Genomic DNA, 13,875 nt, shown 5'->3' with positions numbered 1-13,875 from the left:
GAGCTTACACAGGGCTTTACTATATTCCCCTTTTTAATACTCAATGGTGAAGGTGAACTCATACAGCGGATCAGTGAAGGTCCTGCCCACCAGGTAGTAATACTACTGCCAAACATTGCTCTTCTTTGGTTGAATAATTCCTGCAATGCCGTGCTCACTTCCCTAACATGTTTGTTGGGCCCCCAGGCTAAAATCGCTGGCATCTGCAACATATAGAGTCCATGAATGGTAAGTGAAATCCAGGTTGCCAAGTTTAGATGACTTGTGTCAGTGACTTAGTGTTCACTGTCAGTGAGCAAGCTTGTTTTCCCTCTTCAACAAATCCTATGAAAATGTACAATCCTAGAAACCATCAGGCCATTTGTTATTATTCAAATTATTTCAAGAATTATTATTTGACTTGCATTAACATTTTAGAGGATCAGAGATAAATGTGCTGAACAGAGAATTCTCGGTATGTAGAAAAGTAGTTGATCAGTAAAGGAATACACAGTTTATAAATGTGCACTGTAGATTAAAGTGTTCACTGGTGGTATTTCACTGCAGGGCCTTGTTCACAAGCCTCCTTTCAGGACTTTTCTCTTTTCAGAATTACACTTTCAACTGAAGTTTGGATTACTCAACCAATGCTGGTGGTCTAATTACTCAAATGTTTTTTTTATCACAATTCACTATTCCATGGCCAATGAAATAAAGACAACCTGAGAAAGAACCGTGACTGAGATATCTACCCGAACGTTTTTAAGGCCTCTTGTTTTATCACGCGTGCCCATCTGTATTGCCGTCGATCCTGACTGACATAATCGGCCCCTCGTATCTGTCTGTCTCTATCTGTAAATGTGTGAAATACTCCCAGGGGCAACATGCCAAAGATGTATGACATGGTGCGTGCTACACGCCTAGTCGTTGGCCCGAGTCTCTAAATAAACAGATATCAGCCGCTCAATGAACGCATTATGTGCACACAATGAGACACGCTCACACTGATGGACAGCCGGGTTCAGCAACAGGTGTCAGTGTACAGGAGGAGAGATACTGTGTACGTGTTTGACGAACACTTCGTAGCCTAGTATATCGATCGGAATAGAGATTAATAAGGATACAAGCTATTCTGCCTAACTTTTGAAATGACTTCAAATACAGCAGTCAAATGTAGAGACTAGATAACTTGGGAATAGTTTAACACAATGATGAGTTTAAGCTTCAGGTACCTGCATGCATTTACTTTGAATGAACAAAAGCTGATCTGTGGAGGAAATACTCTCTTTTGTTATCCTTAGATTGTTATATTAATATGAATATTCCCAGAAAGAGAGTGGAGTGCAAAGAAACCAAACACTGTCAACAATGATTGTATGATCAGGTCTAAGAATACACCTTTGTCAATATGTGTCTCTTATACTAATTCATAGTAACTGTATTAACTCTTATGGTTGATGTCAATGAAGTTTTATGACTTCTGTCTGTTGTTTCTTGCATGATTGATTACTAATTGAGGCAAGGTGTTCTTATTTATACTTCTAACTTCACATTGCTACAACACAAGCATGACAGGGAAGTACACATGAGTAGTGAAAGGGTTATAATTATCTGAATGCAGATTCATAAAACATTGCACTTCAATCCTGCAATGTTAGAGTAATATAATTATACTGAAGATAAGAGAAAAGAATAAAAATAAGGAGATGAGTTAAAGCTTGTTCAGGAAACAAATTAGGGTAATTAAAGGAGAATGTGTCCTCCTCTCCTCAAATCAACTTCATTTTCTAAACACTGACAATGTTGTTAGTGTTTGCCTCTCTGGGTCTGTGTGTGTCACTGTGAAGTGCAACAGCGCCCCCTGTGACTCAAGGTGCCCTCTATTCAAACACACTGCGTTTGCAAGTTGAAATAAACAACTTTCATCTTCTTTTGAGAAAATGCCTGTGTCTCTGTTCTAATGATGATTTTAAAGATTTAGATTCTATGGAAAGAAGCACATTACACCCGGAACCATGTTATACTGCTCTCCTCTCCTCTCCTCGCTGCATGATGTTTGGCCTGATCATAACCTCAGTTGACCCTGAAGACTAAACTGTCTCCACTGTTTTCCACAGGGCAGGGCCGTCATGACGCGGACATCCGGCACACTATCTCGTCATGTGCAACAGAGTGGGATCAGGGTTTCTTGCTTCCCGATTGAACCATGGAACCATTTGAGCCTCATGATTATATTAAATTCTTTTACCACATTTTCTACTCAATCTGAATAAAGCTGAATGGGACACTTTAGTTTTGGGCTGTAGGTCTGAATATGATGGTATTTTTTGAGTTAGAAGCATCTTTGTCCATCTTCTTTTGTGTTGATGTGATTTTGAAAGAATAAATACACCAAATCTTGTTGTGAATGTGTCAGAGCTATACACAACAAGTTTATAAATAATATACAGTAAGTGATGTATAGCCCCCGGTTGTTTGTGTAAGTTGTGTAAATAATACTGAGTTATTGTTTATTACTCACACAATGCAGCCATCTCTTTGGGAAGGTCTGCCCCAAAGCGTCCGAAGAGGTGGCTGCTGGCCAGCAGGTCGTAGGGAGAGTGGCTCCGCATGGAGTTAAAGGTGAACGGGTACATAGTGCGAGGGAAGCCGGTCATGTGACGCATTTGGTGCTCCCTGTTGGTTGCCATCGTGAAAAGTGCTTCTGGTGATTGTGGTGACTTTTCTCTCACTCTCTTCTCTCTTCTGATTGGTCTTCGTCAGAGGCCTGCAATGAGTTTGAAATGGGCTGCTGCCATCCAGCCCCTCTCAGCTGTTGTCAGGCTGCAGAGAGGTGAGAGGGATGCTGACCAGGGAGGAGTCACGTGACCAAAACTCAAACAGGAGCCGACTGTAGAAAGGAAGGGAAGAGAAGGAGGAGGGTTAGATACTAGAATTAAAGTCTGGCCTATAGAGAGCACAGCAACTCCCCTAAAGTCTAATCAATAACAACAATTCATTAAAAAACACCAGCAGCCAAACCTGAAATCCCTCAAAAGTACATTTCAAACCGGGAATAAAAACCAAGACAACAAAGAGCAAGAAGCGAGAAACACTTCTCTCATGCTTTCTGTCTGTCTTCATAGTCGTGCAATGATTTCAATCAGTAGAACTGCATTATAAAGGGTCTCTCTGTTCCCTCTGCCAGCCTGCTCGAGAACAGTCAGCCACAGCATGGGTACAATTAACCCTTTCCATCAACAGCCACACATGACCTGCTCAGTCTCACTGGAGCCCGCACCATATGTGAGGAGCACAAACCGCTCAGGAGTCTCTGAAGATCACCACGTCTCACCTTCTCCGTCTCTCCGGAGGACTCGTGGTGTCTCTGTGACCCCGTCAGGGAGTTATATGAGGGCAGCCCTCTCCTCTTGTTTCTCTGTGACTCTCATCACTGATTTCATGAGAGGGTGGAGCTTCTCTCTGTGGTGGAGCTGTGGTAAATACAGCCCGGCCAAAGAATGTCTTGTTGTTTTGGGCCTGCTTTGGCATGGGAATTAAACACCCAGGGTGGGTGAGGGAGAACGGAGAGAGTTATGAATTGTGCCCCAGTTTACTGTTAAACTCAGATTGAGTGGAAATACAGAGAGTAACAAATATAAATTCCACATGATCTTATAAACCATCAATTGATATATCTGTGTTCCTCATTTATGACAGACTAACTCAGGTGCACTGATACAGGTACATTACACAGAGTCAGTTACACACTGTCAATTACAGCGCATTACAGAGCGGCTACAAAGAGTCGCCAGTGCCTGATTATAAATAAACTGTTCCACATGTGGAGGTACACTTCTGGCAAGAGCAGAGACTCTTTACAGGACACACACAAAGTCAGACACACACACACACACACACACACACACACACACACACACACACACACACACACACACACACACACACACACACACACACACACACACACACACACACACACACACACACACACACACACACACACACACACACACACACACACACACACACACACACACACACACACACACACACATCACATGGTAGATAGTGACTGAGAATTGTAACTCTGGTACGATAATTAAGTACAATTTTGAGGTTATGTTACTTGACTTGAATATGTCCATGTCCTGCTACCTTGTGCTTTTACACAAAAGATTCAGAGGAAGTTATTGTATGTTTTACTACAGTATATTTATTTGATAACTTGAGTTAGTTTGAAAATTCAGCTTTAGATTATTAAAGCAAAATGTAATCAACAAACTATGTACTGTATATTATTACAGGTTAATAAAAATGTTGTATACATTAACAAGCCACCCAGCAGTATGTAGCAAAACAAATAATCTCCTACTTTACCAGTTGCAATAAAGAGTGATGAACACATTGATGCATTCATGATTATAATCCAATGATATAAATAAGGCCTTTATGATACTAAAATCAACCGTTATGCTAAATTAGTACTTTTGAGACTCCTCCATACAATTGAGATAAATAAATGCTAGTAAGTAGTACTCACATCATCACACAATTGAAATAGTTTTTATCCTAGTTTGACTGTAATCCACAAACTTCTCTGTTGGCAGATATCTCCAGTAGAAATGACCTCCAATCAAAAGTGTTTACAACAATCCACCACAATTGTATTCGGTGGGCCTTTAAAGACCCTGGACACACATACCCTAAACGGTTTTGGAGGGCTCAGTACCACCAGGCCTAAATGAAAAAAACAGGGTTGCTCAAAACATGCTTTATTTGGAAACGTTATTTGCGGCACCTCATTAAAAAGCTCAAACCATAAGAGTGTGCTCCAGAGTTCACTCCACATGCAAAGTGTTTGTTTTGAAAGTTTGGGAAACTAAGCTTTTCATACAAAGGATTACTTTTTTTTGTTCTCGTATATTTGTATTGAACTTTTCTATTATGCTTGTCACAACCCGTCCCCAATCTACAACATTTAAAAGCACTATACCAATGCAAACATGTATATAAAGAAAGCAACAACAACCAAACAAAACACCACAAAAACCCTCTTAGCCTCATAGGGGGTCAGGGAACCTAAACTTAAGGTTCGGATACATCGCTTTATTCAAAGTAGAAGCTTCAAGACGTTCAAAATGTCTTCACTGAGCCCAATAAAGAGAGTTTAAGGTGTTACAGCTTGGGATGTGCTATTTAGGTCTCCATCTAATTACAGTTCAATGGCAGACTTCCAGGGACAAGCCGTCGTTCATACGTGGGTGCTGAGTGGCTCACTTTTCAGGACATTTTGCTCATTATTAATGCCATGTCATGCACATGACATATTTTCTTATTATATCAGGGAATTTAAAATATACAAAACATATATTTTAAATTACACTTATCAGTTGCCAGTTTATAGGTACCTATGCTGAAATGAATGCAGTCCTACAGCACTGAAATCAATTCTACCATTATGAAGATGCAAATGTTGAGCTTTTTAAGAAATGTTTATAGAGGTGTTGATTTAACTTGAAGGCTGCAGTTTGTGGTGCAGTTGAATTGTTTTGTGCCACACTTAGGGGTGTTTCCGATATTTAGTCTACCCTGACTGATATAAATGGCTCAGAGAAGACATAGACCAATCATCTTTATCTGTGCTACTATTATTAGAATTCAATTCTTGAACATCCTTAAGTTGTACACATTCAGAACATACTACAAATTCAGACAAAGCAACAGTCAGTGCAGTGAGTGCTGCTTTGAAAGTCATATTTCCCATATTGACATATTTTCTGTAACTGCTTGGCTCTGCTGCGGTTTTTCTTCATGCGAAGGCCAGAGTCCTTGTGACTATTTTAACAAAGATTTTTTGTGTTTTAGGATCAGAAAATGTCAAACAAAGGTTGGACAAAAAAGTGTGTAATAAAAAAGTTATTACACACTTGGAGTGGAATGGTAACATTTTGCAAAACATTTGCAAAACATATGCATGCACATGCCTGTCTAAAAGCAGAACACAGAAACATACAAGCACGGACGTGCAGGCTGCAGAAGTGAACATACACAGATGTTCAGTGACTTTAATCATGCTCATGGGCAAGTAATCAGTGGAAAACACACGGCGTTCACACATGCTTAAGCACCATTGAAAGCTGCAATTGACCTTGAAGAATGAAGGAGTAAATATAGGACGGATGGTCCTTCCACAGATGCAGCGTTTGAGTCATTCCACTATAAGTTGCCTCTTTAACCAATCAAATTGAAAGACCAAAATCACCAGTATGAAAGCCAGATGTAGAAAAAGATCAGGAAGAAGGAAAAATACAGTTTATAAAGTTGAAAAAAGATGGATGGAAACAGAGCAAAAGAGAGGGAGGGGAAGCATTACAAACATCTGGCAGCCCATGGGTAAGAAGTGAGCAGAGTCCTATTAATTAGAGTCATACTGGAATCTGGATTAATAAGAGAAAAAGCACGCTGTGGTAAAGAGGACGAAGACAAAAAAAACTTTTCTGGTTTCATAAAACATACATACAAATAAAGCAGTGGTTTTATTTCTACTAATAAACTATGAAATAATGTGTGCCCAAGCCAAGGAATGGTTTCTTTCCCTCTAATGAGTAACACCCCCGCCCCCTCACTCTCCCTCAGGGGGAATACACCTTGGGTAGGGCAACAAAAGCAGGGCTGTGTCTCCGGGCCTCCAGGCCTCAATGCTGCTTTTATGAGACCTGGCTGGGTCAGGTCAGACTGGGTCACCTGGTCCTGGTGCTGCTGGCACACAAACACACCAACACAGGCACTCACACACACAACCGACGCTCCCCTCTCACAGACTATGGGGATTAAAAACAGCTTTAGTGCAAACACTTTGGGGATTTCCACATCGCTGTTTTCTTCCAACAAGCCACTTTATTCTTTGATCAAACTATGGAGCCTCCTCATTGTGGCCGGCGTATTGTGCAGCAGAAGTAAATCTCTTTCAATTGTGAACTGTTGAAATTACAAAAACTTTTTTTTTTAAATAACATTTTTAAAGTTCTTATTAGTAGCATCATCTCCACACACACACACACACACACACACACACACACACACACACACACACACACACACACACACCACACACACACACACACACACACACACACACACACACACACACACACACACACACACACACACACACACACACACACACACACACACACACACACACACACACACACACACACACACACACACACAGCACTTGAAAAATAATAAAATTGGCGGTAGTAAAAATCTAGCTTAAAGAAATCTTAACATTACAGAGGTTAACAGCTTTGTTTAAATCATATATTCATCAATCTTTGGTGTATTTTGAATTTGGATTCAATTTTTCGGTTGCTTCTTTTTTCCGCACATTATAGAAAAATGTCCTGTTGGTGTGGAGAAAATGTGGTGCAGCATTTTTCTTAGAAATAAATGACTGTTGACTGTAAATGTCTACTGAAATTAAACGTCATTTTCAGTTTTATGGTGTAATGAGTCCACTTTTAGGGCCAAGAAATGTGTGGTAACGTCTATCTGTCTTTCAGCATCAGTTAGTGAATGAACAGAAAACGGATCAGGGTGTGTAAAAGTACAACACGTGTTATACTCTACAACTGGCACTCTTAACTTTTTTCTGTAAAAAATATACTTGGGAGAATCTTATAATATTAGTTATTAGGCTTTTTAGTTGAAATATAAAAGCAGTCAATCTGAGAAGTGCAGAGTAAAGTTTTAAAACCAACAATTTTGCTTAGTCCATTTCACTGGATATTAACCTATTATTTTAAAGACCAAGTAACAGTATCCATATAAAAGTACTAATAGCTCCTAGTTTCCTGCTTTCGTTCTTACTGCTTGGCTTCACAGTGGGAGCAAAAAACATCTGTATTGATCTTGCATGGTGGCCATCAGTACTTACGCACATGTCAACGTGCATGAGCCTGTTTTGACGATTCTTTTGCTCTTTAAATGCACTAAAACCCACTTTTTCTTCTACTGGCATCCCCTGATTCAGCCTGTTTCTCTGAACAGCCTCAATCTCTACTTTCTTTTGGTCTCACTCCTGCATCAAAGCCACAAATATGGGTTTCTTGCTCTCATTTTTAATGAAATATCAAAGTAACCTCTCTTCTTCGCAACAGAATCATTTTTACAACAGGTTGTATTGTTTGTCAGTGATTGGCTGGTTCCTGTTCCTGTGATTGGCTGTTATGAACTGTGTGATCAACTGAATCTGAGAGTAGAGAGTCAATTAACAGTTCTTGATTTAAGGTATTCATGTTAAGCCATATTTAAGTCAACAATTTGTATTTCTGTGGTGTAATTTTTTTTGTCAACTGACTGTATGCTCTCAAGAATAAAGGCAAAATGACCAAAACGTATTATTGTTTGCATTTCTTCATCAATAAAATCGCAACGCTATATTAAACGTAAAGGACCACAATGGGACAGTTTTCAACGTGTCACAACTACTAAGGGGTACAACAACATTGTAAGCTACAAATTCAGCCAGAAGCTTTTAGGTACATAGGAAAATAATAAATTAAAGGGTATATAGTAATGTGTTAATATTTTTCATTACATTGATTTAAACGGTATTAAAAGACTCCACATGTACAAGAAATCAGAAACTGGGCTCCACATCACATATTGATGTTCTCATTTTGTATAATGATGCATTACCCTCACTGTTAGCATATCCAATGGATTACATGATGAGGTTTTTTTTCTCTATCCCTAAAAGTTCACCTTAGTGAGAGTGCTAAGAAAAAACAACTGTCTGATAATAGACCTACTTTGATTTTTGGAATGAGAACAGGAGCCAGGATCCGAAAATGTTCACATAAGTAAATAAAAAACACAAAACATGTTTTGTTTTTTCCCCCAACTCATCTTTCTTTTTTCAAACTGGTGTGTGGGTTCAACCCAGAGCGATGTGAGTCAGCTGGAAAATAGGCGGGTATTTAACGGTAAAGTACAGACTGTGTTTTTTAATGTGTTGTTTTTGAGTGTGACCGTGAGCTCTGCTAATCTGCTGTTCTTTATCCTTTTTTCGGAAATCTATTTGCTTTTGTAATTTTGAACACAATAATTAGCCACGTTTGACTTGACCCAAAAACACAAAAGTGTTACGTACTTAGATAAAATATTGGTGTTTGAAATCACATATTATTCACTTAAGACACAGAGCCACAGAGTAAACTAAAAGGCAGAGTCTAAGTGGATATGAAGGTTAGAAACTCCCCAAAAAGCAGCCAAGCGCAAGGAAAATATGACTTAAGCTGGGACAATTAGCTGTAAAGCATAAAACCAAAATCAAATAATGTGAGAAAATGCAGCCAGGGATCATCAGAAGTGAACACACCGAGTAGAAAATGCACATACTGACACACAGAAACCATTACAGAGGGGGAGGGGGGGCCCCATCACCCACAAACAACTTCATTAGATTTTCCAACAAATTACCAGACTATATTTTATGTCAAACTGACATATAAAAATGTCTTTTGAGGAATACAAATATTGCTGGGATGTAAACCGTCCGAGCCTGACAGCAATCCTAACCACACAATGTTTCTGGCTGTGGCAAATGCATATTTTCATTTGATGCAAGCTATTATGTAGTTAACTTAGTCAAGATCGTCTGCACAGATGTATACATCAGCCCTGAAAACAACATTTGATATCTATTATTGTCTCGGAGACATCTTTCAGGATGATGGCCAGACATTCATTTCATGAAAATTATTTCCAGTAAATGGAATCTGATCTACCTTCAATAATGTATAGAGGAGACATGTTTCGTTGGGGACAAAGTTTATAATCCATTTGGTCCCTGTCTGACGTCTCAACATCACAATAGTTCCACATTTTCCATATTTGTATGATTTCTTACTCATTGTTACTGAGACGCTGTTCACAATTATCTACTTTTCTTCCTTGGGTCCATCATTTTAAAGATAAGGTAAGGTATAATAACAGATACTAGCTTTACCACTGCACAGGTTTAAACTGTCCAACATACTTGGAATAACACAGTGTGGATTCTGTGTGAGCAATGCTAATGAGGATGATGATAGCAATGCTTCATAAAACACACAATGTTGTCATTATGTGGAGCCAACCCTGTGGGCTGCCGGGGGTCCGCAGGTCGGAGCCAGGGTCAGCTCCTGTCGCTCGGGGCTCAGAGCCAGGCCATGGGTCAGGCCTAATTGAGGCATTTGGTAGGCAGCTTTTCATTTGGTATTAAAGTGAAAAGTGTGTCCATTAAGACGGCCTGAACCCATTGAACCCATGAACACATTCAAAACCTGTGCCTTCTGTTCCTGAAGACAGAGGATTACAAGTGTGTTTTAGAGGACTTTGTAGCCTGTACTGAAGAGCTGCCCCGGGCCTCGATTAAACACACTCTTCAGACACACTGAGACACATTCAGCTTTACATTCTGAAAAAGTGCTGAGAGAGCAATACTGAGTGTTACTAGCGACTACCAAATAATCTCTGAAGCCAATTGGGCACGTCAAACCAAACCACAGCCAGGGCATGGCTCTCAAAAATAACTCTGTGAATGATATGTAATTCTGCAGAACAAGAAAACATTTGTGTCTTCTGCTCTCAAAAAAACATGTAGCAAATGCTTGCTTCTTTGTTTTGGAAGTTCCAAGTTTCCATTTATGTGCATGAGAACAACCCTGTACAAAATCAAACTCAGCTGACACGGACTAGAAAAGAAGGAGGGTTTTTTTAATATTGAGGAAATAGAGAAGAAAGAAGTCAGTGAGACGAAGAGAAAGAGAAATAAAGAGGGAGTGGAGCCAGACAGCCTCCTTAGCCTGAGGGGTTGTCATTTTTTTTTGAAAAGTGTAGAGAACAAAGATGTGATTGCAATGCAGTTAAAGGAGTTACATCCAACACAGCCAAACCCATGCACACATTGCACACGTTTCTTCTCCAAATGATGAAACCAAAGGGGACAAATGTGACTTAACCGAGAGCAGATGCATCCACCATGAATGTAACATTTTAAAAGCTGAAAAAGGGCTGACCTGGGATCAGAGAGACAGAGTTCACTCAGAAGCAGGCAACCTGTGGACGTCCTCTAACAGAAGAAATGACCAAGTGAGGGAAAGCATAGTAAAATCAAGAGAAGAAGAAGAAGAAGAAGAAGAAGAAGAAGAAGAAGAAGAAGAAGAAGAAGAAGAAGAAGAAGAAGAAGAAGAAGAAGAAGAAGAAGAAGAAGAAAGAAGAAGAAGAAGAAGAAGAAGAAGAAGAAGAAGAAGAAGAAGAGCTATACTTAGCGAGTCCTTCACTGCTCTCCAGAATGTTATCTCTATGTTTTGTTTACACCCAGCTGTTTATAGCTCGTGTACCTATTCCTGTCGACGTGTTGATGAGCATTCCTCAGACATCAAGGAAAATTAATCGGAAATAGATTTGTCAAGAGTTTGCAGCGGGCCTCGCATTGGAGCGCATGGGGAAGAGTGGCATGCTCAGCAATATGGTGTGAGCGGACAGAGGAGGGCAGCTCGGGGGGAAGCACTGAGCTCATAGACAGCATCTATATCACAATCATAAATCAATCAAGTATTTTTACAGCAAATGTCGCACAAAGGATGGTATTTGAAATGATTCACCGACAGTAACAACAACAACAAAAATGGGGATCAACAAGTTCATTACAGACACACACGCACACACGCACGCACGCACACACACACACACACACACACACACACACACACACACACACACACCACACACACACACACACACACACACACACACACACACACACACACACACACACACACACACACACACACACACACACACACACACACACACACACACACACACACACACACACACACACACACACACACACACACACACACACACACACACACACACACACTGCTAAGTAACAGCAGCAGTGATCAGACACACAGCAGACTGTCTTGTGATATCCGGACTAGCCCATTTCAGTGTTTCCATCTCGCTTATGTCATTGTGTGGATGGAAACCTGTTTACATAACCTCCAATGGGGGGGGGGGGCGACAAGTGACTGAGTGTGTTCATACTCAGGTAGAGCAGACGGACACGGCCATTTGTGATGTTGATGGAGTGATCCATCAAGTCTGACAGCCAGTCTGTTGGCTGAGAGCCTGCGGGCTAAAGCAGCCGTCTGCTGCTGGAAGAATGGCCTCAGATGGCTACCGAGCTCACCTGTAGCACCCAGACTGAACTAAGACTGATGTTTGCAACAGCAGAAAACTGTTCGTAGTAACTCCTTCTTGTCATTCTTTAGGGGATCTCTACCATTTTTCTGTGGTGATCAGTAACAATCAGCAATTGTGAATTAAACTGTATGAATGCAGGAGTTACCAAACAGACAAATAAAGACACACACACACATTTCCCCAAGCATTCATCTCCTCACATGGGGCGGCCCGGGAGCACATGCAAGTGCTGATCAGCTTTCATTCCCCTCCTTAGCTATTTCTGTTGTTCTTTCTCCCTCGCTCCAAATCTCTGTTCTCAATTAAAGCTGTCCTCAGGAAACTTAACCTCTCCACTCGTGCTGTCCCAGAAAGACACACACACACACACACACACACACACACACACACACACACACACACACACACACACACACACACACACACACACACACACACACACACACACACACACACACACACACACACACACACACACACACACAAAGAAAGGGAGGAAGAGAGACAAGAGCAACACACACACACACACACACACACACACACACACACACACACACACACACACACACACACACACACACACACACACACACACACACACACACACACATGCTCTGACATGTCTTCTTTTCTCACCCACACTGCCAGCAGAAGTTATAAGGAAAAGGAGATCTTGAAAAATGGGGTTGGAAACCGAGCTTACCGGACGGGGGATGTGAATGTGGCGTTCAGGGTGGAGGTCAGCGAGGGTTGGTCAGAGGAGAAGTGAGCCGTGCAGCGTAGTAGTTGTGTTTGTCAGTCAGGAGTCCCTCTCACGGCGACGATAGAGCTCAGCCTGTTGCATTCCGCCTCCCTCTCCTTTTCCCGTCTCTCTCTCACTAACACACACCCTCTCCCTCTCTCTCTCCTCCTGAAATCATTGTGTACTTTGATTCACAAACCCTGCCTTTGTCACGTGATCCAACACTTCAAATATACAGCACATTTTTTACCAGCCACAGAATGCCCGAAGGAAGGGAAAACAGGGTCCAGAAAGCTTAGGTTTCAACTTGTTGCCCACCCCCTCTCTCTCTCTCTCTCTCTCTCTCTCTCTCTCTCTCTCTCTCTCTCTCTCTCTCTCTCTCTCTCTCTCTCTCTCTCTCTCTCTCTCTCTCTCTCTCTCTCTCTTTGTCTCACAGTCTCTTTCTGTCTCTCTATCTCTTTACCTCCACTCCTTCTACAATGTACTGTCAGTCATCGCTCTTTTGTTGGATTTTAACTGCAAGTGTTTGTTTCGCATTTCTAAATGTGTTCCTCCTCTGCTCCACGTCCAAAGATAAGCCCAAGCTAACACACACAGCAGAGCAGTGCATGCACGAACACACTAGGGCTGCACGATTTGGGGAAATAATCTAATTGCGATTTTTCTGACAGATATTGCGATTGCGATTCGATTTGCGATATTTGTTTTTAAGCGACCCAACGGAAGATTATTGTAAAATGCGGCCAGAACTCCGGCTAGGAAGGTCGCTTCAACATGCTCTCGTCTCTAGCACCCCCGCAGCCCGAGCTACGAGTGAAAGAACTAAACTTACATGAAACTTCCGTTGGGTTGCTTTAAAGTCAAGCTTCAGTTTAAGATTAACCCTGTAA

The 13,875-nt window shown here is 41.1% G+C and overlaps 1 protein-coding gene across 2 annotated transcripts in view; it reads right to left on the bottom strand.

The window, feature by feature from the left end:
• The window catches only part of rargb (retinoic acid receptor, gamma b), a 36,119-nt gene that overhangs the window by 22,184 nt on the left and 60 nt on the right, over positions 1-13,875 (bottom strand). Inside the window, exons 1-2 of one of the 2 annotated variants that reach the window (XM_034082858.2) lie at positions 12,947-13,237; positions 2,501-2,869 (exon numbers count right to left, since the gene is read on the bottom strand). In XM_034082858.2, the coding sequence (XP_033938749.1) occupies positions 2,501-2,669 (169 nt within the window). In that variant the 5' untranslated portion in view covers positions 2,670-2,869; positions 12,947-13,237. Of the gene's footprint in view, positions 1-2,500; positions 2,870-12,946; positions 13,238-13,875 lie in introns of those variants that run through there. The other variant, XM_034082859.2, reaches the window with a different exon arrangement.

This window comes from Pseudochaenichthys georgianus, chromosome 5 (genome assembly GCF_902827115.2).
Source record: "Pseudochaenichthys georgianus chromosome 5, fPseGeo1.2, whole genome shotgun sequence".
NCBI lineage: Eukaryota > Metazoa > Chordata > Actinopteri > Perciformes > Channichthyidae > Pseudochaenichthys > Pseudochaenichthys georgianus.
This window is presented reverse-complemented; position numbering and strand designations above follow the sequence as displayed.